The sequence below is a fragment of the Mirounga leonina genome, unplaced genomic scaffold, assembly GCF_011800145.1.
Source record: "Mirounga leonina isolate KUSES-001 unplaced genomic scaffold, KU_Mleo_1.0 Mir_151, whole genome shotgun sequence".
NCBI lineage: Eukaryota > Metazoa > Chordata > Mammalia > Carnivora > Phocidae > Mirounga > Mirounga leonina.
The window spans coordinates 4,128,516-4,154,431 of NW_023270377.1; the positions used below are offsets into that span (position 1 = coordinate 4,128,516).

At 44.2% G+C, this 25,916-nt stretch overlaps 1 protein-coding gene across 2 annotated transcripts in view; it reads left to right on the forward strand.

The window, feature by feature from the left end:
• IQCA1 (IQ motif containing with AAA domain 1) overlaps positions 1 to 25,916 on the forward strand; it is a 143,865-nt gene that overhangs the window by 82,233 nt on the left and 35,716 nt on the right. For both annotated transcript variants that reach the window (XM_035006796.1, XM_035006797.1), the window contains 6 exons: positions 4,300 to 4,406; positions 4,577 to 4,678; positions 11,633 to 11,700; positions 15,472 to 15,554; positions 22,303 to 22,410; positions 25,506 to 25,705. In XM_035006796.1, coding sequence (XP_034862687.1) covers positions 4,300 to 4,406; positions 4,577 to 4,678; positions 11,633 to 11,700; positions 15,472 to 15,554; positions 22,303 to 22,410; positions 25,506 to 25,705 — 668 coding nt within the window. The remainder of the gene's footprint in view (positions 1 to 4,299; positions 4,407 to 4,576; positions 4,679 to 11,632; positions 11,701 to 15,471; positions 15,555 to 22,302; positions 22,411 to 25,505; positions 25,706 to 25,916) is intronic.

Here is a 25,916-nt window from a genome sequence, read left to right on the forward strand (position 1 = left end):
CCAACAAGCCAGTCACTCCCACCTCAGGGACCTGGTGCTGTCCATTCCCCTTGCCTGCAGTGCTGGTCCCTGCAGGCCTTCCCCGAGACCTTTGTGGGGTAACAGTCTCCAGCCTCACCCTGTGCCCACCTGGCTTTACTGGCCTCCAGCTGACGGGGATGTGGGTGTCCCTGCTTCCCCACCCCAGATGTCAGGGCCCCCCGCTGTCTGCCCACTCTGAGAGCAGTGCCTGGCCCACAGTCAGGCTCCATCAACTCATGATTTAAACTTACGAATAAATCGGATTTGCAGATAAATCTGAAACTATTCCACGCAATTTTAAATGAATGAATGAATGAATGAATACAGGAATGAATGTCGTTGGACAGTTTCTCTGGAGGGCAGAATTAGACAGTATTTTGTCATAATCCTTTCCATATTCTCCGACTTGGTCTAAAACAATGTGCGTGTATTATTTTGATAAAAACAAAAATTAACTTGGGGAAATCTGATGTTCTCGTGGGAAGCCAAGGCTGGTGACCTGCTGACCCACTCAGGAAAGCTCTTGAGGCTTTCCACACCGTTTGTGTAATATGTTTCCATTACGCTGTTTGTAGAATATCTGTTTCCATTAAGGCTAAAAAAGAAAAAAAAAAAAAAAAAAGAACCCAAGCGGTGGTCACTTGGGAGCAGGAAGCGTGAAGGACCATTTTCCTAGCTGGGTTTGTGGCGTTTCCTGTGTTATCTGCCAGGTCTCTGGTCATTTAAAGAAATTAAATGTCTTCAACCTAGAATTCTTTTCTCAAAAATCAAAGGTTTTCCTTTTCAAAAAAGACATTAGCATTTTAATCACCCCCCTACGTGAGAAACTGCCCCGGCCAGCTTTTCACACTCTGGGGATGAAAGCTCCTGGGGCAGTTGTTAGTGCTTTGAGGGCCCTGAAAAGCTTCCTGCATTTGTAAATGTCCATGAAATTCTTGAAGGGATTGAGAGGTGCCCCGTGCAGAAGTGTCATGAGAAAAGCAAAATTTCCGCGCAAAACCAGGACCATTCAAAGGGCGGTCGAGGTGAAATCAGCAAAGGACACTAAGCACTGCTTTATTTGTGAGACACAGTTACAACTCCAGAATGAGAATTTGTTACGAGGTGCTTTTACATAAATAATCGCCTCGTGTTCCTTCCTGTTCAATATTCTGCGTCCCCTTCTTTAGGAAATGCACGGCTTCCAGATTTTGGCAAGTCTGTCTAGTGAGAAAGCAAAGTAGCTTCCTCGCCACCGCAAAGCTATTTTGCTGTAAAATATCTTAATAAAAACAGGTGAGCTTTGCTGTTGGAGATTTAACGATCGTGTAAGGGGGACATCTGTTAAACAAGAGTTACTGGTAAATAGCACTTTTTAACACGTTTAAACCCTTCATAGTATTTTCAAGGGGGAGAGCTTACAATTTCAAACACGTAAGGAAAAGTGTTGTAGTTTTCATACATTTTAAAGTTTTCCACAATTTAAGTTCATGTGCATTTCAGAAAATGCTCTGAGAAAGGACAGTTACCTTCAAATGAGGGAAGTGTAAACTAACTCTTCCTTGGGTGAATACGCACCTTACAGACCAACCACAAAATCTACCTGCTAGGGGGATTCGGGGCCAAGAATAAATTCAATTAATGACTTAAAACACATTTTACATCAACGGGCTGATATAGGCAATTTATGCCATGCAATATTTCTCATTCCCTGACTGTAAAACACAGGATAGGCCTCTCTGGCTGGTACTCAGTCACAGAACTGATTATTTAAAATAATAAAAATTCAGCTCTTAGCTTTCTAGCAATTTCATCCTGTGGGGGTGGCCTCCATCCCGTCTTTTTTGGGTCTTCTCCCTCTTGGTCTTCATGGAGATGTGAACTCCATTCCAGGCTGGTCACCTGCCCCGTCAGGTGATGACATCCTCTGGGGTCATCCACGGACAGGCAGGCATCCAGGAGACAGGTGCCAAACCCACTCCTGGCCCCATCATCCCTTCTTTGCCCCAGAGGCAGGGCCACCTGTCACGTGGCCACCCCGATGGAGAAAGACACATGGGTGACTCGGCTCTATGAAAACTGTGCCATGTTTGTGATTTAGTTCCTTTCTATTTCTTGTAAGTCTACAGTAGCCACCCCAAAAGAACTGGGGTCCTTTCATCATCCTTGGTTTCCAAAATCTGTCCCCCCAGGTTTGCACCACCATAGGCTGTGACCATGGCAGAGCCCTACCTGGCCACGCCCACCTCGGTCCTCTGATGGGAAGCGGGGGGAGCCTGAGAGCCCTTGCTGGACCCGGATTCCAGAGGGGCTCTGTTCTGGCCAACACCCAGCCCCACACTATGCACCGGGAGTGAGGTGGGCCTGCCTGACTTGTGTGGGGCAACATCTTCTGGTCACCATCTCCACTTCTGGAAATTTCCATGCCAACCACTGGGAGCATTGTCAGGTCTTCTGCCTGGGGCTCTCACACTTTCGGAGAACTGGAGCTGCATTTCCACGTCCCATCTTCCTGTAGTTTTCCCGTCCACAGGGTCCTGACCGATCACCTTGAGACGACACATTCACCGGCCCTCAGGCACCCATCCGTCACTTCCACTTTGCTGACAAGTGTCTGCTCTGGGCACAGCTGTCCTGCAGAGTCCCCCTGCCCCTCAGGAAGTAGGAATTGTCAATCAGGAGGATGAAAACCATAAGACGAACAGCCGAGAAACAGTAGGATGGGGGTCCACCTGACCCCAACCGTGGGCTGCATCCCCTGGGCAGACATCAGATGGCCAAAACCCTTGGGGCAATTTTTTGCCCATTGGCCAGGTTTGAGTTGTGCATCAGAATCTCCTTGCTATGCTGTCCATCTCTCCTGGATCTGCAGCTTTTCCTGGGTCACACCACATCTTGTCCCTTCTTTTGTCTTGGTCTCTTTTGCTGACCCCAGACCCCTGTGATTGATTTGCAGATTTGACCCTTCCCTCTCATTTGTTTGCCCAGGGGTCTCTCCAGACACCTTCTCCACTTTCAGTCCTCATGATTGACACCCCTTGCTCTCGACAGCACCCAGATGTATGTTTCTGTCTGTGTCTGTGACTGTCCCTCCCTTCTCAGTCAGCTGCGTCAGGGGGACACACTCCTGGCCAGTCTCAGGATCCCCCTGCTGTGCCCATAAGGGAGGCCATGGTTGAGAAAACTCTGCCCATTCATTCACATGCTCACTGCCAACCAGCCCCGCACAGTCCCCCCTTCTTCCCAAGTGGTAGCCAACATTGGACAGGGGCGCGGAGCCTCTGCCTGGTCCCTGTGGCCCTCCGTTGCCTCCCCAAGTTGAAGGGCATCACTGTCCTAAGGATGAGCTCCCAGTGAAGTAGCCAACTTGCATAGGGGTTGCAGGTTGAGTTCTGGCAAGTTTCCATCACATTCTGAGCACAGATTCTGGGAAAAGATCTCATTTCCCAGACTGACAAGTCTCATTTTCCGTAGGACACCACCCCACATCCGAGTGCCAGGATCCCGCTAATCTGTACCTTGGCCCACATTTGGAATTCCCCCTCTGAGAAATGAGCTTTAGTTCAATTTTTTCCAGTGATACAAAATTATCCTTATTTCCTCCAAGGTCACGTTTCTCTAACTACCCTCTTCACTGCCAGGGCCAGGCAAAAGGGAAAGGCAAAAGGGAAATGTAAAACATGTATGATTTCAAACACATCCAAAAAGTAATTCAAAAATATAGCTGTCAGGGGGAAGTCATGGGTACTTGTATGTTCAGGGCTGTCTTTTAACAAGGGGCTGGGGTCAATCACAGATGGGTTCAGCTAGCAATAAAATCTTTCACATTTTAGTGAATCATGGGAATAATGAAAGTTATATAAAACATATTACAAAAATAGTCATCCCACATTTGTCTAATTATATAATCCCACAATTAATGTATTGTTTTTTACATGGTTATAATCATAAGAAGAATATTACTTGTATCCTACTTTTTATTTTATGTTTTCACATTAGTAGTTTTCTTCTTCATCTATAATAATATAATATTATATGTTATATATTATTATATATCTCTCTCTCTAAAAAAAGATATTATACAAGCACATTTTTCCCATTTGGGAAGTTGGGGGGAAGAAAAGCACATGAGTCTCATCACTCTGCCATCAATAATTTCTTGATTATTTTATTCAAACTTGTATTCCACGCAATAGAATAGAACGTTAGACTTGTGTTTTATATTGCAATAACTGTTTTCGTTCATCTTCATGTTGAAAAAAAATTCATTTTCCTTTCCTTGATCCTTCCGGACCCCAGACCTGTGGAAGAATAAAGACGAGTCATGGAATTTCCCCCAGGACTATGACCCGGAACTGATCAAACAGGAGAAACGGAAGGAACTGGAGTCGGAGATCAGAGTGCAGGTAACACCGCACTTACATTGCACGAAAACAAATCATCAGCGGCCGCCATTGGGCTTCTTCACAATTTCCCATCCATGGCCAACCCAGATTTTACGCTATTTTTAAACTTCACAAAGAAAACACAAGGCTCACAGAGTCACTCAAAAGTGGTGTGTTTTGTTCTCGCCTAGGTGGATGAGCTAATGAGACAGGAACTAAAAAACTTGAAACTGGCTGTGGACAGAAAAAAGGAGCCTCCAGTCAAAGCAGCAAAGAAGAAAGGAGGTAAAATGGTGAGTAGCAAGCGAGCATGGGAGGGATGAGGCAGATACAGACTCGAATCACGAGCAGGAGAGCCGCCCAGGTGCCCAGTGCTGAGTCTGGTGTGATACCTGGCACAGGGAAATGTCTCCCTTGGGGGGATGTGCCTTGTTCCACCAGGTAATCCTCAGGGATATGGGCTCATAAATGGGATACATCCAACAGTCTGAGTGTAACCCGCCCCACCCCTCCTCACTGCAGACTCGCATTACCCAAGCCCCACAGATAGGATGAGGAGCATCAAGGAAGCCAGTGATGTGCCTGGAATAGCTGCCCCTCTCTCCCTGTAGGGAGATCTGTAGGGGAGGCCAGTGGCAATGAGCAAGTTCTTTGTGAATAAGGGATCAGATGAATTGAATTTTAAATTGCCACCAATCCATCTCACAGTGTTTGGGAGTAGCCAGTTAGATCCCAATATGCAAAGTTCATTTACTGGGCCCTGTGAGATAATAGAAAATATATATAGGTCTTTGCCTCCAGTTCCTGGCACAGAGCTCCTAAAACCCTTGTAAATCCTTTAGTCATGAGAGTACTTGGAGCATATTTGTTCTAATGAGACAGCTCAATGGTTGTGCCTGCATGAGGAAGCCTCCATGAAATCCCGATAATGTCAGGAGGGTGAACACATGCACAAACCAGGAGAGTGACCACCCCGACTCCACAGGGACAGAAGCTCCTGCACTCGGGACCCTCCCAGAACTCACCCTAAGTACCACTTTGTCTGGCTGTTGGTCTGTACCCTTTATCACATCCTCTAGTAAACTGGTGAACGTGAAGTGTTTCCTTCAGTTCTGTGAACCACTGTAACAAAGTAATTGGACTCAGGGAAGGGGTCGTGGGAACCTCAGGTTTATAACCAGTAGGTCAGAAGCACAGGTGAGAACACGGACTTGCGATTGGCATCTGACGTGGTGGGCGGGACAGAGCCCTCGGCCTGTGGGATCTGATGCTATTCCTAAGTGGATAGTATCAGAATGGAGTCAAATTGTAGGACACCCAGCATTGCTTGGTGCAGGAAACCCACACACGCACATCTGGTGTCAGAAGGGTTGTGGGTGTGGTAGTCACGTGGGAGCAAAGGAGACATGCAAGAGGAAAGAACTGGCTTTTTCCTAACCTAGGCCCCTACTTCCACTTTCATTCCACAGCCAGCCCTGCCCCTGGGGCCAGAATCCTCCAGGGAGAGGCCAGACTTGCCCTCCTTGGCAGTGTCAGCAGGGGGCAACCTTTGCCCCTTTGATGGCTTTCTCAGGGTTCCGTGGCTGATCAACCCTTCTTGCAATTCACGTACTCTTAGAGCTTTTCATACATCCAGCTCCATGAGTGTCTAGTCCAGCCAGTCCCTTTAGGATGACGCTATCCCGATCCATTTTGTGTTGAGTTTACAGTTTCACAGCTTAACTCTGACTTTTCAGTTCGACACCTGAATGTCCTTCATAGCCCTCCTTGAAGATACACCCCTGAAGCCTAATGAGGGTCATCTATAGGTTATTCTCTCACTAGTAGGTGAGGGCACTTATTGATGACACCACTGATCCAATTGATGTCTTGCATATCTGCATGAAAACGTGATGTTTTGATGATTGAACATGGAATTCAAGCCAAACAAAATGGGAAATGAAGGCAGGAAGTGGCTGTACCCCTCTGGCTGAAAATAGCCTTTCTCCTTTTACCCAACAAGTATCATTGTGCAGGCCCAGCATCAGACTGGGCTTCCTCACCCTCTCACACTACTGGCCCCTCTCATTCCTTACAGCCTGGTGTCTGCCATTTCTGTGTCATGACTCATGATATGTCACAGGGAGGGGTTGCTGTGAATTTCCCTCTTGGAATTAAGCTGGTTTGTCATGCAATGGGTGTGCTCAGGGTATCCCAATAGGTTGATGGTAATTGTGTAACTATGGAGTTTTGAGTGCCCCAAATTCCAATCCAATGACTTAGGCGTAAACTTCGGAGACATACATTGGATGTGGTCTTAACTTCGTTAGCTGAAACTTAATCAACTATAACAAACCCCACCCTCAGGAAGACCATTAGCAGAAGGGGAATAGTAACCTCGTACATAGAAAAGGAGAAAAAGGACGCAGAGGAGTAGAGTTAGGCAGTATTACATCATCATCTAGAGAAAGTGACTTGATCAGAGATTATACAGCAGCCTGAATCTTCCTTTCAAAATACAAATCTGATCTTATCACTCCATACTGAACCTGTTCAATGGCATTTTAATCCTCTAAGATAAAGATGGCAATGTTCAGCCAGGCTTACAAGGCCATGTCTGACCTGGCCAGTGCCCTTTTCCCCAAGCTGCACTTCAGCACCCTAACCTTCCTCTTTGTCCCCCAAACCCACTGTGCTCCTTCCCACCACAGGGCCTTTGCACATGCTGTTCTTGCCCAAGAAGTATCTTTGCTCCCATGCCCCCAGTCCCTAGCCTTGTTAACTCCTACTTATCCCTTAGATCTCAGTCCAAGCCTTTCTTCCTCAGGGAAGCCTTCTGAGCTATCCATAGTAGGTCTGCTTTCTCTGCATACACTTGGCACTGTCTACTAGGTCTTCCTGGTGCTTTATCAGAGCTTTAATGTTATATTTACTAGTGAGATCATTTTGTTGGTATCTTCCTTCCCAAATCTACTCAAGGACTGTAAGTGCAGGAACTGTATGATTGTCTTTTTTGCTTGTTCACCATTGTAACCCTTTCTGGCACAAGGCAAGTCCTCAATACATATTATCAAATAAATTAGTCAAATCTAGATCCCATGCAGATTGATTCCTATAAGCTAAATATGTGCCTCAAGACGTCACAGTATAGCATCAGCAGCAATTCACAGCATCCAGCCACCTCCCTTGCTGATTCCATATTCACCAAGCAAACTTCCAATGAGTTATTATAGTTTCATGTTGATTTTTCCGTAAGATGGAAATCTACAGGGTCTGATTCTCTTAGCAATTGTGTGTCTCATTTTAAAATCATCAACTTACATTACCATCTATCCCACATTCTCCTGTAATTTGTAGATCCAAAATTAGGCTTGGGGAACAGACTATCTTTATTAATTTTTTTCATTCAATAAGTATTTATTGAGCACTATATGCCAGGTATATTTCAAGGCATTCAGGGTACAGAAGAGAACCAGACAGACAAAGCTTCTGTACTGGCAAAAGCAAGTTTCCACATCTGCAGGACTGGATTGGTCTGGATGTGCTGTCATCCCCATGATGACATCACTGGGTGAGGTCCTACCTCTCAGGGACCCTCTGTTTCCTAAGTCCCTCTCCTGTTGTAATCACAGAAATTTTAAGGATATAGGAGTTCCTGGAGAAGCTAAGAAGCTCCTTGAGGGTAAAATTCTTGCCTGACTCTATTTTTTGCATTTCCCAGACTGCTAGCATATATAAGTAGGAGAGGAAGGAATGCCATATTTAAAAATAAATTGAGAATCTAATTTTAAAAGAAACAAATGAACATTCTACAACTGAAAATTGCAGTAGCAGAAATTAAGAACTCCTTGAACCAGTTTAACAACAGCATGGACATAGCAGAAGACAGGTTGAGCTTAAAGACCAGCCAATAGGAAAACTAAACTGAAGCAGAAGAAGAAGAAGACTATAAAGAACAGAATGGAGAATAAGAGACCTTTGAGACATGGTCAATAGTTGCACTATATGTGTAATTGGAACCCCCACAAAAGAAGGAGAATGGGAAAGAAGCAATATACGAAAAAGTAATGTCCGTGAAGTTTCCCAATCAGATGAAAGACGTAGAAGCCACAAACTCAGGAGCCTTAGTGAGGTCCAAGGATGAACACAAAGAAAACCACATCTCAACACATCATAGTCAAAATAGGTTTGTTTTGTTTTGTTTTGTTTTTAAGACACATTTCCTTCAAGGAAACAAAAATAAGAGTAAGAATTACTGCTGACTTTCTCAACAGAAACTATGAAGCCAGAAGGCAATGAATGGCATCTTTAGAGATTGGAAAGAATTAACTGCCAACCTAGAACTCTGGACCCAGTGAAAATATCCTTCAAAAATGGAATGAAATAGAGATGTTCCCAGACAGACAAAATCTTAGGGAACTTAGCAGCAGCAGATCCACAATATGAAAATACTAAAAAGATATTTTTCAGGCTAAAGGAAATTGATCCCAAATAGAAACAAAGAAGTATAAGAAGGAATGATCAGCTGTTAAAAATATAAAAGACTACTTTTAGAATATCCTATTTTTTAAGGCAAGAATAGTAACAAAGTCTTATGTATTTATAACATGTAGAAATAAAATATATGACAACAGTAACCAATAAGATAGGTAGGGGGAAACGGACTTGTAAGGTTATTGTGTTGTTCAGGACACCATAAAATGCTAGCCTAAGGTAATTTGTAATAAGTTAGTAATTTATTTTGTAATTCTTTAAATGATACTACATATAATAAGTAATAGTGAACAAAAAGTGAGAAAGTAAAAAGTACTTGACTGATTAGAAAGAATACAGAAAAGGAAAAGAAAAAAGAACAGATTGCACAATTAGAAAACAAATGTGAAGATGATAGAATTAAACTTAAATTTTGGTAGAGGGATAGACACATAGATCAAAAGAACAGAACGCACAACCCAGAAGTAGGCCAACACTAATATTCCTGACTGATTTTTGATGAAGGTACAAAATGTAAGGAAGAATAACCTTTACAGTACATGATGCTGGAACAATTAGATATCCACAGACAGAAAAATGAACCTTCACCTACGTCTCATACATTTTACAAAATTTACAAAAATTAACTCAAACTGGATGCACTTAAATGGAAAATGTGCAACTTTAAAACTGTTATTAAAATATAGGAGAACATCTTTGGGATAAGGCTAGGCAGAGTTCTTAGTATAAACACCAAAAGCAGAATTCATAAAAGGAAAATTTGGACTTGATCAAAGTTAGAAACTTCTCCTCCGTGAAAGATTCTATTGAGAGCATGAGAAGACAAACTACAGACTAGCAGAAAATATTTGCAAACCACATATCTGAGGAAGAGCTAGTAACACAGAGCATACAAAGAACTCTCAAAACTCAGCAGTTAAAAAACAACCGATTAGAAAATGGGCAAAAGACACAAGGAGGCATTTCACTGGTGTGGCTATACAGAGGGCAAATGAGCACAGGAAAAGATGCCGCTAGCCATAAATGCACATTAGAATCACAATGAGAAATTACCACACACTCATGAGGGTAGCAACACCAATTGCTGGAGAGAATGGGAAGAAACTAGATCATTCATACGTTACTGGTAGGAATGTGAAATGGTATTGGCGCTCTGAAAAGCAATTAGGCACTTTCTTTGCAAACCAAATATGCAACTACTATACACCCCAACAATTGCACTCATGGGCATTTATCCCAGAGAAACAAAGACTCACGTGCACGTGCGCACACACACACATACCTTAATTCCTAATAACTCAAAACTGAAAACAACAATAAAAAAGAACAACCACTGATACATAAAATGACCTCTCCCAATTTCCTGAGAATTATAATGAGTGAAAAGCAAAAAAATACGTACTCTCTGATTTTGTTGATACAACATTCTCAAAAGGACAAAATTACAGAAATGGAAGAGAGATTCGTGGCTTCTGGGGCTTAAAGATGGGGTGCCTGTGGGAGGGAAGTGAGTGGGTCGGGAAAGGGCCACCTGAGGGATCCTGGTGGAGACAGAAATGTTCTGTATCTTGACTGTTCCAGTGTCAATACCAGTGTCTTGGTTGTGACCTTGTAAGATAGTTCTGCAAGATGTTACCATTGAGAGAAACCTGGTAAAAGTTGCTCAGGATCTCTGCATTATTTCTTACAACTTTATGTGAATCTACCATTTTCTCAAAATAAACATGTTAATGTGTAAAAACCTGAAAATCATGAAGTATCGCTATGTGCAATCACATCAGTGAATCTTGCAATCATAATAACGGCTGAAGGAAGTCAGACACAGGGAGTTTACAGTGTACAACTCCATGTACAACAGCAGGCGGTGTGACTCTACAGTGAGCTCAGAAGAACAGCCACACACAGACTGGAAAGCAGAATGAGAGACAGATCAGGGGTGATGAGGAGATGTTCTAGATGTTGAACCTGGCAGTGTTTAAGGCAATCTGCCTGGACACGGGTATACTCACTCTGCATAAATTATACTGCAATAAAATTCATAGTGAGTGAGGACATAGATGTGGAGGAATGAAAGATGCTGAGACAGTAAAAAAGTGCTTGATAGCCTGTGTGATGGGGAGCATGGGTGGCCCGAGGAGGTCTGAGAAAGAACTTAGCAGCAGGAGCTAGGAGCCAGGAGAGGACGAGCACCAGGCTGGAAGAACTCCATCCACCATGCTGGTGAACTTTAACTTCATCCTGGGTGCAATGGGGAGGTACCAATGGATGCTTTAAACAGAGTAGTGAAGCGGTCAGCAGCACTGTTTTGAAAGATCATTTTCCAAGCACGTCCCTCCAGCTGTCACAGTAATCAGAATGCAGAACCCTCTGGGAACCAGATCTGGGGCCGGATGCTAACAGGGCATGAGATTAGGTGTCAAAGACTGGCACAACTTGATGACCCGAGCATGCAGCACTCTCACCCTTTGTAGATGAGAGCCCACAAGAAGAGAGCCAGAATGCTCAGAGCCTGTTGGCAATCGGGCCCTTTGCAGGCTTCACAGGGTGACCTCACTGTCTACCCACCGAGGGACATGCCCACATAAGCAACCTGCAGTTTCCCAGGCCAAGCCCTCCATCCAGGAAAATGTGGCAACTGCACGTCCGGTGTGCCACAGTGGAACTTCCATCCCATTCCCTGCCACCACAACCAAAAACTGCTGCCCTACCTAAGTTCTAGAGCTAATTTGCTCACTTGTGTTTACTAAATTATTGGTTATTTCCATTTTTTCCAGAAAAAGAAAGGGAAGAAAGGCAAAAAAGGGAAAAGAGGGAAGAAGGACAAAGATCTGACAGCAGACAGGTGAGGTGTGCCCTAGCATTGTTCTGCACGTTGAGCGCCAACCATCCCCCCCCCGCCCCGCCCAGAGCAGAGTATAGGTCACAACCAAAATCCGCGGCCCCAGCCTGAGAAAGGCATCCCTCTCTGCCCACCACACCTCCTCCACCCTGGAAATGCTGGGGTTGCTTTTCAGTCCTGCGTGAAGAGTGGTCTCCTAGCCTGCAAGGTGTATGCCAAAGGACGGACACCAGCATCACCTCTGAGATCATGCAACTTTTTTAAGTTTTAAAATTTGTAGGGTTCTTTTTTTTAAGATTTTATTTATTTGTTTGAGAGGAAGAGAGAGAGTGTAAAAGCACAGGGAGGGGCATAGGGAGAAAGAGAGAATCCCAAGCAGACTCCCTGCCAAGTGTGGAGCCTGATGCAGGGCTTGATCCCATGACCCCGAGATCATGACCTGAGCCAAAATCAAGAGTTAGATGTTTAACTGACTGTGCCACCCAGGCACCCCAAAATTTGGGGGGTTCTTAAGAAATTGTTCAAGAAACAGCATCCTGATCCAACTTTTTTTTTTTAAAGATTTTATTTATTTATTCATGAGAGATAGAGAGGCAGAGGCAGAGGGAGACGCAGGCCCCCCGCGGAGCAGGGAGCCCGATGCGGGACTCGATCCCAGGACCCTGGGATCATGACCTGAGCTGAAGGCAGACGCTTAACCGACTGAGCCACCCAGGCGTCCTCTGATCCAACTTTTGAGGGAGTACTGACACTCTTGGAGGGCAGAGACTGTTCCCATTTTCTGCCCCATCCTGGGTCCAGCCCAGTGAGGCACTTCACAAGTGGTCATTGAAGAGAAGGATGGGGTTTCACCTCATTGAGGAGTATTTCCATTGCCTTGATCTCCACTGGCCAAACTTTGATACTCATGAATCATTTTAAATACTCATTTTTTAAACTGAAACGTCCCTTCAGTTCTTTAACGCTGGAAATAAATAGGTCTTAGGTTTTCAGGTATTTTCAAGAAATGTAGTGGAATCTAAAAAACAAAATGAACAAAATAAAACAGGTGCAGGAAACAAGCTAGTGGTCACCAGCTGGGGGAGGCCTGTGGGACAGGTGACATAGGGGAAGGGGATCAAGAGGTATAAACTTCTTATAAAATAAATAAGTCATGGGGATGTAATAGACAGCATAGGGAATATAGTCACTAATATTGTAATAACTGTATTGTGACAGACGGGGACTAGACTTACCATGGGGATCAGTTTGTAATGTATAAAAATATTGAATCGCTATGATACACATCTGAAACTAATAGGACATTGTATGTCAATTATACTTCAATTAAATAAGCAAATAAAAATAAAATAAAATACAATCCCTAATAAGTGAATGTCAGAAATCATTCTGAAGGTATATCTTTCTTCCCATGGGTTTTGTTAATGGATACCACGTATTGCTCCCCTGTTTGGGAGTATTTCCTAGTCATCCCCTGGCTACCAGGGATACATTCCAAACTCTGCTTGAGAGCAGATCCATGAGAAAGGAAGCCAGCTTAGAACCATCCAGAAGGAAATAGGAGACAAGAGTGCTCCAGGGCTAGTGCACATGCCTGGAGCCCTGACAGGAAGCCTCTGGAAAGACAGCCAGAGGGCATGTGGGCTTTGGCTCGTGGAGAAAAGGCTCCTACAGTGTTCCTGTAAAGGCAGTTTTCTTCACTTGATTCTCCATCGTTTGGGGACAGGTTCAGGGTCAAGATGCTGTGGCTGACTGCTGCCTAAGAGGGGCTTGGTCAGCATCCTGAGAGTCAGTTGCCCAGTTCCTGGGTCACCAATCCCTCCGAGCACCAACACTGATGCCTCCTGGGGACCCAAGGGGCAGCACAGTCCCTTCCCTAGATGGGGGTCCAGCCCATGCATGCACACAGTGCCACAAGCCACAGGTGTCTTTTAGTAGCTTGTAAAACCCACTTTTCTCCTTTGCTCTCACATTAGTCCCCAAACCAAGAACAGTCTTGCAGGTGAAGAAGATTATGCGAAGTGCCTTATCCAGACACAAACCAGAGCTAAAATCAAATCTACCAATATGACCCGATCACTAAATTAAAATTATTCATTCACATTCTCATGCATGTAAAGATGGGATTACCAAATAAAAACGCAGCTTTAACAATACAGATCACACACACACGTGGCTGGTGAACAATACCCATTAGACTTTGAATATGTTCTTGCATATGCCTCTGTACAGATGAACTGTTGTAAATGAGCCGCAAGCCCTTCTCTAGCAAAAGGAAGAGAGACCAGGATTATTTTATTCACTTCTATGCCCAAATGTACAGAAACAGCTGGTTATCTCATTCCTGAAGACTTTTCATTTCAATTTCAATTTTGGAGACCCTAGGTCTCTAGACTAGGGCTAATTCCACCAAGTCGCTGTAAGACAACTTCCTTTTCTCTCATCGAGTTATTATCAACCTGAAACCATACTTTTATCATCTGAAGGTAGTTTTAAAGTTGAAATGTTTTATTCCTTAACAGAAGCTCGTTTCACTGGAGAGACCCAAGTATAGGTTTGTGTTCCAGGCTTCTTAATGTATTTTGTTTTGATTGTTTTAGAGAATCTTCTTCAATTTTACGTTAATATTTTATGCATATATTCTATGTTCATATTAAAGCGGTATTCTAACTAAAAACCTACAGTTGGTACTTCCTTGCAGGTCAGATGCTGTTATCCCAAATCCCATTACAATTGAAACCTTCTTATTTCGCAGCAGAATTTTAAACATTATTTTAATTTAAACCCTATCTTAAATATGTATGAAAGGATAAAATTCCAGTCAATCAAGGACTGGGGTCATTGAATTAACATTTATCCCAATGGTATTTGGCTTAAATATAACTGATATCCTTGCTCATACTAACCTGGATCATAGAACAAAGAACTGGTTAAATATAGTTATATTTACAATCCTTCATTCTAAAGAAAGACTAGGGTAGAACTAAAACATATGGCCCCTAGAAATAGATAAAACATCTCAAAGGATTAAACTCAATACTTGAGCTTGACCTATCTAAATTCCTACAAGCCAAGCCCCAGTTAATTTCACTGGGAGTTTCATTCATTAAGTGGGATACTGTCTTGATTTTTTCCTCAATTAGTATAAATTACCAGTGTGCTGGCTGTATGCCCAAGGCCCCCTTAGGGAAGTGGTTTTGACATCTGTAAACACTATGGAAAAGTATAACATTCTCCTAAAAAAATCATCACACTCACCGCGTTAGACATTTTGTCTTTCGTAGTAGAATTAGTTCCCCTATAAGCCTTTGTTCTTTATAGATATTTCTTCTAAACTATTATGCTGTTGGGTTAAAAGGAAACATCAATTTCACAAAGGATTAATGATCTACTACGGGTTGCAGATGCTAACTGAATATATAATTTTGGGCCCATTGCGCTACTATTATTGGGCAATTTCTAATTCCTATCTGTGCCATCACAAGGACTAATGAAAGGGCAGACCGCAGGAGGTATAGCTGGTCTCAGATGCCCAGGGATATGATTCTTATTAATGGGAAATGTCAGACGTACACGTGGATGAGCAAAAGTATTGTTTTTTAAAGCCTCATATGTCCCCAAATTGTAGAAACGCTTCCAAAAGTCAACTTATTTGCATAGATACAAATGTGCTTAGAAATAGATCTGGTGAAAGTTCTCTGCATATATGGTGATTAACAGAAATGCTGGTTTTATGTGTCTGCTCATGGAATAGCTGGTCTGCTTTATCACCAGGACCATTGAGTCTCTGTATAAGGAACTGGTGGAAGAAGGGTTGCTGATCCAGGCTCTGAAAGTTAACCTCTCTGATTACATCGGTAAGGTACACCAAAATCAACACATATATGTGCCGCATATGTTGCCCCTTGGGTTCTTAGGTCCCAACAGCTGGAAATATGTTTCATTTGCATTTTTGTCCAAACCAAAACCTGGCCTATAGTGGCTCATAGATTTTTTTGGACTGAATTGATTTGAATTCATTCTGCACTGTGAACTCACAGGTCCTGCTCTCTCCCCGGATGTGGTAGAGGCAGGTTTTTGAGCCTACCAGCAAGATTCCTTGGGGCATTCTGTCTGGCATAAGCTAAACTGAGGAAATGAAAACTTGTTCATACTTTCGGGTTTAAACAAAATGCCCCAGGGGAGCAGCACCTGGAACTTGAACAACACACAGTTCTTACGGAAGGAATTCCTTCCAGAAGGGGCCACCCCAGAAGTAGCTGGAAGGAAGGAGGAGAGATATTTGCTATCACCATCTCTAACAAATGTTTTCTCTTAATTTTTAAAAAACAACATGATGACCTCAAAGCACACGTAAAGCTTAACATTCTTCATAATCCCAGCACCCTAGTGCAGGTATAATGTTCACTCTCTCGCATCTGCCCTGAACCAGGGCATTCTCCCAAATAGCCACAAAAGGATAATCACACTGGAACATCTTGCAATGCCATTACTTAATACCTAGTAGGCAATCAACTCCCCCAATTGTCCTAATAATGTCCTTTATACATTTTTGTCTTTCTGAATCCAAAATCCAATCAAGGCCCATGGCTGTGGGGTTCATATCTCTTTAGTCGCCTTTCATGCCTTTAATCTAGAACAACTTCCAACCTGATGTCTTTCACACCATTGACATTGTCAGAGTCTGAGCTGTTGCACAAACTGTCCTTCAACAGAAGTAGTTTGATGCTTTCCTCATGACTTGATTCAGGTTAAACGTTTCGGGGGGGGTGGGGGAGGCAGGCAGACTACGTAGCTGATATTATGTCCTTCTCAGTGTTTCACGTTGGGGACACGTGTGTCCCATCACTGGGGATGTTAAGTATCATCGCTGGCCAAAGTGCTGTTCCCCAGATTTCTCCACTGTCAAGCTTCACTTTCCCCTTCCTAATTAATGAATAACCTGGGGTGGGGGCCTGGGGGTGGGATTCTTTGAGGCTCTGGAGATTCTGTTCCCAGCTGGCTTAAAGGTTTTATCCTCCACTGATGATTTTTGCCTGCTTCGATTACTGCTAGGGTAATTGTAAAATGGGGGTGTTCTATTTCTATCATCCCTTCTATATTTAGTAGGTGCCATTTTTCTAGAAAGAAGTGTCCTCCCCACCCTCTTTTTAAATTGTTGTGATATCAGTGTAGAAACATGAAATCTCTCTTTTTTCATTGTATTATATTACACATTGACCTAATTTGGGCCTGTAGGAACAAGAAGGCTAACATTTCCCTCTGAACAAAAAATGATTACTTCAATGCCTTTGAAATAAAGCCACAGTTCTTCTTGAGGGCCTGGGGGGGAGCGTTCATATTTCCTAACAGTATAAGAATTTTATGAGGACATATACTGGAATATATATTGGGTTTCTATTTATTTTATGTGTTTCTTGTTCAACTACCAAAGGGTTTTCTCCTGGATTCCCTTGATTTTGCTCTGTTAATTCTGTTCATATGAAAACATGACATTGTTAACAGAACACTGTCCCTTTTCTTGCGGTTGGGATCTCTGACTTCTTGTCTGTCTTTCCTTTGACATTGTGTATTTTTGTTCATCACTGAATTTCTAGTGTTTGGGCAGTGCCTGGCACAACGTGGAATCTCCAAAAGCAAATTATGCACATATTTCTCATCTTCTGTTTGATTTCTTACCCATCGTGGACTTTGCAATGATCTCTCGGTCTCCGGGCAGCATCTTTATGACACATAAGGCCAAAGTGAATGCATTCGGACCTCAAATGAAAATGACACAGTCTAATGAATAGACATTTCTCCAAAGAAGACATCCAGATGGCCAACAGACACATGAAAAGATGTTCAACATCACTCATCATTGGGGAAATGCAAATCACAACCATGATGAGATACCACCACACACCTGTCAGAATGGTTAAAATTAACAACACAAGAAACAACAGATGTTGATGAGGATGTGGAGAAAAGGAAACCCTTTTGCACTATCGGTGGGAATGCAGCCACTCTGGAAAACAGTGTGGAGTTTCCTCTAAAAGTTAAAAATAGAACTACCCTACAACCCAGCAATTGCACTACCAGGCATTTACACAAAGGCTACAGAAATACAGATTCAAGGAGTACATGCACCCTGATGTTTATAGCAGCATTATCAACATTAGCCAAATTATGGAAAGAGCCCAAGTTCCATTGACTGATGAATGGACAAAGATGTGGTATATATATATATAGTGGAATATTATTCAGCCATCAAAAAGAATGAAATCTTGCCATTTGCAACGAGGTGGATGAAGCTAGAGAGTATTATGCTAATCAAAATAAGTCAATCAGAGAAAGACAAATACTGTATGATTTCACTCATATGTGGAATTTAAGAAACAGAACAGATGAACATATGGAAGGGGGGGAAGAAAAAAGAGAGAAGCAAACCATAGAGACTCTTAAAGATATAGAACAAACTGAGGGTTGCTGGAGGGGAGGTGGGTGGGGGAAGGGCTAGATGGGTGATGGGGATTAAGGAGGGCATTTGATATAATGAGCACTAGGTGTTGTATGTAAGTGAGGAATCACTGTATTCTACTCCAGAAACCAATATTGCACTGCATGTTAACTAACTGGAATTTTAATTTAAAAATTGAAAGAAAAAGAAAATGACCCAGTCTAAAACAAAATCAGTCAAACTGCCATGGGGGCTTTTCCATGCTTTCCTTATATTTTCCTAGTTAAGATCCTTAGCTTGAAAGATGGCAGTAGATCATCCCAAACCCCCATGTAAAAATAGGCAGAGCAACCAGATAGCAAAAGCAGAAACCTGAGGACAACATTTACACCAAAACTGAATGACAAGGTGTCCCCTCCAACCCCAAGTACAAGGAGCTGGGGACACAGAGCAGAAGAACACCAAAATAACCAGCAGGCATTCGCAGGGAGGTCCAGCAGACCAAGGCAGCAACTACAGCCGGAACTGGGAGGGGCTTGGCCACCTCAAAAAAGCACACCACCGTGCTTTTAATTTTTCTGGAAACAACAGAAGCGGGGGCTCTATGACATTTAAAAAGCTATCCCACACCAAACTTTCTTCTAAAAGTAGAAAAAATACTATCTCACATAAAATTAAGCAATGGAAACCTCCAAGATCAAAGCCCATGCAACGTTTCTATCAAAAAGAAGAATGAGGAGTAAATTAACATCACAAAAAGCCACCTAAATGGAGCCCACTCTCTCAAGCAAGCTAACATACAATACAAAAATTACAGAAGAACTGTAAGAATACATAGAATGAAATTAGAAAACCTCAGAAACGAGCTAACAAAACCCAAGGAGTATTAGAAATAAAGAGAAAAATCATTTTAGAAAATAAATTATAATGAATCCAAGAATGAACAAATAATGCTTTAAGAGAAATAAAACGTGAAAGACAGAATATCCCCTCCCTCACCCCTCGCCTTCTGAAGGATGCTTGCCCTTTGTATGATCCTTCTGTGCCTCAGTTTCCACAGTTAGGGGAACAATCACAGCTCCTGCCTTGTCAAATCACTGTGAATAGTGAGTTAAGAGATGGGGCGTTCAGGGGGCATGCTTGGCTTGGTGCCGAGCTAGTTATTGTCCTGCTATTGCTGGTGGTGACATTCTTGCCCAGTCCTTGGCAGGCTCGGGGGGCTGCCAGTCGGAGGGCTTGTGACTTCATGGTGTCTCTATGGGTGTCCCCCCACCAGGCCACATCACAGAAGCAGTGAGTGCAAGCAGTGCGTGTATTTTGCCTAAGGCCAAAATACAAGGAGAGCAAACACAAATTAATATTCCCCTAAATTATCCGGCCCCACCCATGGTTCAGTCCCTGTGCCTTTGGGGGAACATTGACCCGAGGCCAGAGTTAGTATTTCTCGTACTCTCCTCGGTGTTCAGGGCCTGCCCTACAGAGGAGAAAACTCAGCATCTTCGATGGTATGACTTACATATTCACACACATGAAACCCCCGCAGAGCTTCGGAGTTGGCGGCACCCCAGCAGGTCCTGCACAGTCTCAGCAAAGCTGTCACAACCCCGAGTCCACCTGCAGCCGTCTCTCTGCTGATCTCGTCCCGGAAGCTGGGCCGCCTGGGTCCAGCACACACAGCTTATGAACAAGCCCATACTCCTGACCCATGACCGTGTAACACGCGTGCCCGTCCTCGTCGCTGGGAGACGGTTCGTGTGCAGCCCTGGTGGAGTGGGGGGGGGGGGGGGGGGAGGCAAACACCGACCAGCAGCATCTGCTCTTGAGCCTCTGCCCCTGGTCCCCGAGGAGCGTATTTGGGAAGCTAGGACTTGTTATAAATTGCTCTCTTCTTCATACTCTTTGTGATGCTGTGTGGGGTAGAATGGAAGGCTGATCCCACCCTTATTTCTCAAATATTTTTTCTTATTTCTCATTATTTTTTTCCTGCTTTGATGTCTCCATTCTCTTCCATTACTTGATTCCTTCTGTACCAGTTTGCTAGGGCTGCTGTAACAGGGGTCACACGCGTTCCCTCACAGGCTGGAGGCCAGAAGTCCAAGATCAGGGTGTCGGCAAGGCTGGTTCCTTCTGAGGGCTGAGGGAGAAGCTGTTGCTTTGCTGTAGCTTAGAAGCTACATGCACCCACCAGCCCCACGTCTCTCTTGCCCCGACTGCCAGCCCTCCTGCCTGGCTGCCCCGATGTCCCTGCGCTCCTATGACCTCATCATTTCATCCCTCGCCTTGTCCCCTGGAGGTTTGCTGTAGCCTCTGGGATTCTGCTGCATCTCCCCATCCCTGTGTCCAGCTTCACACCTGTGTGCTCATGGCCCCTTTTTATAAAGGACACCGGTCATATTGCACTGGGACCCACCCTAATCACCTCACCTTCACTAGTTGTATCTGCAACGGTCCTATTTCCAAATGAGGTCACATTCTGCGATATCGGGGATCTGGATTTCAACATAGGAATTGTAAGGAAACACAGTCAGACCCACCTGTAACACGTTCCTTGTTTCTTTTCCGTCCACTGTTGTAGGCTTTCTTGCCCTTGCTCATGCCTTGTACTTAAAATGCCTTTTCAGCCACCATTTCCTTCTTCCCTCTCTGGCAGAAGACCTGGGATCTGTGCGGGGAATCCTGAAGTTTCTAACTTCTGCCTGAGTGGAAGGGAAGGGTTTATGGCGAAACACAGCCACACACTTTCAGGATGAGTCTCAACGCTTGGCAAGCAGTGGGGGCTGGTGGTGTCCTTCACTCCATCAGAACCACCACCCACTAATTCAACTTAATATGATGTGTCTAAACGAAATCTGTTAGGTCCTAGAAAATATGGTGCATCTGGGTATTAATATGGATTTATTTAAGCAGGAAAATTGGGGACACTTTCAGATCATCTCTAATGTCATGTTTACAGCAATAAGCACTGGATTGAATGGAGGCTACAGGATCTCTTCCTGCTTTAGTGAAGGCGAAATTAACCACTCTCCTATTTATTACCTGCTCATTAAAAAGCTCGGGCATCAGAAGCTGCAATGGAAGTTTTCACTATCACTCATTCTCCCCACCAATACCCATTGTCCTTGCCAAGGACTTTTTTTTTTTTTCATGTGGGAGCTTTGAAAGCCTGCCCTCCACAACAAAACACCCAGCATTATCTAGTTTAATTCTAATTTTCTTAGCATTCGAAAATGCTTTAAAGCTTTTCTTAATTCACATACATGTAAGCACATTCTATTGGACATACATATAGAACATCAAAAGCTCTGCAAGATCCATACTTCTTATAGAAAGAAAAAGCCAGAAAAAAAAAATGATCAAGACACTGTGACTCATGCATTGAATATTTTGCCTTCAGATTCAGGTACAAATCAAGAGAGAACTGTATGAGCATATAAAGGTCCCTCCTCATGACAAATGGAGACAGGCAAACTAATTTTCTTGGTGACCTTATCTAAATTAGTTAGAAAATAACACTTCAGATTTATGACTAGTTACAATTAAGACCTTTGATGCCTTCTAATTAAACCTGTAAAGATTTATTTCTGTATTATTCCTTTGGTAATCCTTTGAAAATGATAAAAATGTAAATGAATATTACCCGCAAAAGGAGATGTTTCTATTTATCCTAAATTAGACTCATATCCTTCCTTTCAAATGACTGCATTTTAGGTTCAGATTTACACTGCTCCAATACAAATTCCACATTGATCTTAAATAATTTATTTTTAAAGTTTATGCCAATGTTAGGCATAATTGCTTGGAATATAAGTATAAATTAAATAAAGCCTACCATGTTTTAGTCTACTTTGTACGTCCTTCATTTTAGAACTTAGTTCCACTTCAGTCATTCGATAGTCAAAGGTTATTTTTAGAAATCCTAGGAGGTTAGCGTCCTACTCAACAGAATGCCCCGTTACTACAGGGAGATAGCGGCGCTCTCATGACTGGACGGGTTTTCTCAAGTCTTTACTGAGAGAAGATGTGTTCTCCATGACTCCCTGCAACACCATTCTATTTGCTCAGAAATGTTGACTATGTATTCTGTGTTAGTTTTGCAGGTGCCAAGATCATGCAGCTCAGACCAACACAGTCTCCCATTTACTTATCCTCTGTTTCTGTTCCTCCAGGAGAGTACAGTTACCTGGGGACCACGCTTCGCCAGGTATCCATAGAACCCATGCCTTCCCTCCTGGATGTGAGACAGCTCATCGCCCTGTACGGGATCTTGCCACTAGGTAAAGTCTCCACACCCTGTTGAACGTTTCCTAGAAGCAGGAGTGCACTGCTTGGTGCCTTTGGCAGCATCTTCCTGGTTGAATTCTTTGTGCTGATCATTTTGAGTGAGGGTAGTTCTATTGCAACCGTGCATCCCGGAGAGCACAGGAAGGTGCTACCCGGGGAGCACGTCTGCACCGCTTCTGAGTGCCTGCTTAACATTCTGGGCTGAAAGTCCTGTCGGCAATCATCTGGAGAGATAATAACCAAAGCAAGCACCTGCAATTAAAATTAATCAAATTAGACAAAGGGCTAATGTTAGGCTTGCCTTTTATACACAGGCTTCTGTTACTGGGTCCTTAACAAAGCCGGCCTTTCATGAATCAGTGAAAGTGTATTTCATGAATCTAAAGGATCAAGGCTCTACTGGTTTTCACTGACGTCCACTCTAACTGCTAAATAAGATTCCATCATGATTGTTCAGACCAGTGGACCAGACTTCTGAGGTGCAGGTGCAGGAAGGGCGGCTCTCTGATGCTCTCCTTCACGCTTATCATTTTAGTAACCTTTTTATGTGTATGACCTGAGTCATCTGGGGCAGCCAGGCTTGGCTCTGATGACAACTCCGGAATAGAAATCATGTTTTATTTGTTTAACTGGCTTTAAAATAATACGGGAATAGTTTGGGCACTTATAATATTGTTCCCCTTTGACTTAGACCTATTGGCAAGAAATGGTTCATTCCTCTTTTAATTTAATGTCAGAAGTAGTAAGTGGAATTGGGGCTCAACATAAATTTTATATATACAAAAGTATATATCATAAATAACTATATGATACTTCTGGGGTCAACCAAATAGATATGCAATATTTATGATGTCCATGCAAATAAAATAATTAGCCCTCAACCCTCATCACAGTGAGATGGAAAACAGTAGAGCAGAGAGCACCAAGACCCAGCATGTTGTTCACGGAACTCCTAAGACATCATTAAAGGGGGCAGTATGTTTGATCCTTGGCTCGAGGATACAAAACGATGGATATTGTTTCCAAGTGGCCTTAAAAGCATCAGAAGAAGGATGCTCAGGAAGCATCCCACCTGAATCCTCCTCGTGTCAATGAGGAACCCGAAGTCCCTACGGGCTGCTGACCTCCCCAGGTCCCAGAGCCAGCAGGGATTTCTTCTGGGGACTGGTGTGTGTGTTTGCAAGGCACAAACCGGCCAGACAGACGAGAACATTCACAGATCTGCCTTCGGGTGCTTCCTTTAAATTTCATAGATCTAAAATCGTATCCAGTGGCAACACGGAATGTGTTTGCTGGCCCTGTGTTCAAGTCACCACTGCCAGGACTAGCCAACCCGGCCACTCTGCAGAGGGCCCTGAGGACACGCCGTGAGGCCACTCTGCACCATGGCCAGGCAAAACAAGCACCCACTGGCCTCTAGAGCCCTAAGAGCCTCAGCCAGGGCTCCCAGGACGAGGTGTGAGCTTTCCAAGCCCCTTGGGCAGATATGAGAGCACCCAGGACATATCTGGTCAGCGCTCACCCATTCGCCCTCCCAGAAATATGACTGCCCCCCAGAATATGGAAGGAGAAAAGGAAGGGAGGAGGGCGCTCGGCCAGCACCTTTGGCACATCTGCAACCCTCCCCACCTCCCAGGGACCCCTATGGCTGGCATCAGTCTCCCTCCCCAGCCCCTTGCTGTCCCTTGTTACATGGCTAGCGAGAATTATCTGCCACTCCCCGGCACCTGCCTGACTTCCCACTGCAGGCCCGCAGTCACTGTGCCACCCTCAAGGGTCCTGTCTACACGTCCCAGTTCTGCTCCTTCAGGGATAGCTCAGGTTCCACCCTCTCCCGGAAGTCGGACCTGAGTTCCCCCACTAACCCCCGCCCTTTTCTGAACCCTCTGTGGCTCACACGGAGCTCAGCACTATTTGCCTCCCGTTCTGGTCACGTCCACTCAGGTTCAGCTCCCGTCCTGGCCATAAACTCTGTACAGCAAGTCCTGACTCTTCCCCACCAGCCCCCAGCCAGGGCCATGAACTGAGCAGCCCCCAATACCAGGGGCTGAACGGACCACCCGGTGAATGGCGTCTGTCTCCGATCGTGAGCGACAGAATCTCCTTTATCATATTACGTTACCGTACCCCTCGCTGACCACAAATAAAGCACGCCTACGTCACTGCATTTTAAACAGAACTCACGCAAAACTGGCTTCCAAGTTTATGTTGGGTAACCATAAAAATTGTTCCTGATTATTTGGTAAATTCCCTATATCTTTTCAGTTACACAAGAAAAAAAAGAGAGAAAGGCACAATAATAATTGTATTATGGATGTAGTCACAGCTGATCAAAAAGTGCCCAGCCGCTGCCCCAAGCAAAGTCACGATAGTAGATGCTTTGATCACAGCACTCTCCAGGATTTCATTTCATAGTTACTTCGTGCCAATGTGCACTCCGCGTGTGTTCAGGACAACAGAAGATGCTCGAGCCCGAATCCCGCTCTGGCCCGGAGGAGATGGGCAGTGTGGCCGGCCTCCGAGGGCCTGCGTAGTAACTCAAGGCACTTCACCAACGGGTTGGAACCCAGGGCACACCGAGGAAGTCCGGCTACTTACACCTGGCTCTTACTTCTCCCCTTTCCCTCCTGAGAACCACTAACAAACATTCCCAGCCCCCTTACGGGCTGCGGCTGCATGTCCACATTCCTTTTCCTAAGCTTTCAAAGAATATAAGGCCACTGCCAACAAGCAGAGAAACCCACCCCCCACCCTAGAAAAAATGCCAGAGGTAAGTTATTGCAGGAATGTTCTTTAGAATTATGAGTGTGGGGGAAATTCTAGGGTGAGGGGTAGCAGGGAAAGCCACGTACAGAATAAGCAAGGAGATCCTGGTGGCCCCCACCTTGAGCCCTGACATACAAATCAAAGGTGTCACAGGCTAACTCAGATGGGGGATGTGCCTCCGGTTAGAAATGCTTTGGACGCATTTATCACTGTTGCAGAAAACTGGGGCCAGACACTGGAGGAACAGCCTTGAGGGATCCTCGTCTCAGAGTCGCTGCGCTTCTCTGCAGGATTTTGGAGCCTTTGTCTCTGCCTTTTGTAGGTTCTGCAACGGTGCATGAGAAGGCTCCTTTGGTGAAATCCCTGCTGCTGGCAGGGCCATCGGGGGTAGGGAAGAAAATGCTGGTCCACGCCATCTGCACCGAAACGGGAGCCAACCTCTTCAACTTGTCGGCAGCTAACATTGCGGGGAAGTACCCTGGCAAAAATGGCTTGCAAATGATGCTGCATGTGGTCGTCAAGGTACTTGTTGCCTTTCTTGGTTCCCGGTATCCCTCCCTTGTTCAAATTACATGTTCAAATCTTGCCGTTAGTTTCCCACGAACACGGACCCTAGCAGATGATTTCCTTAGGCTGATGCACCCATCGCATCCTGCTATAAATCACTTCATCCTTGCATCTAGCCGAGCATCCAACAGATAGAAACAGCTCTTTCCTTTGCATAAACAACCCT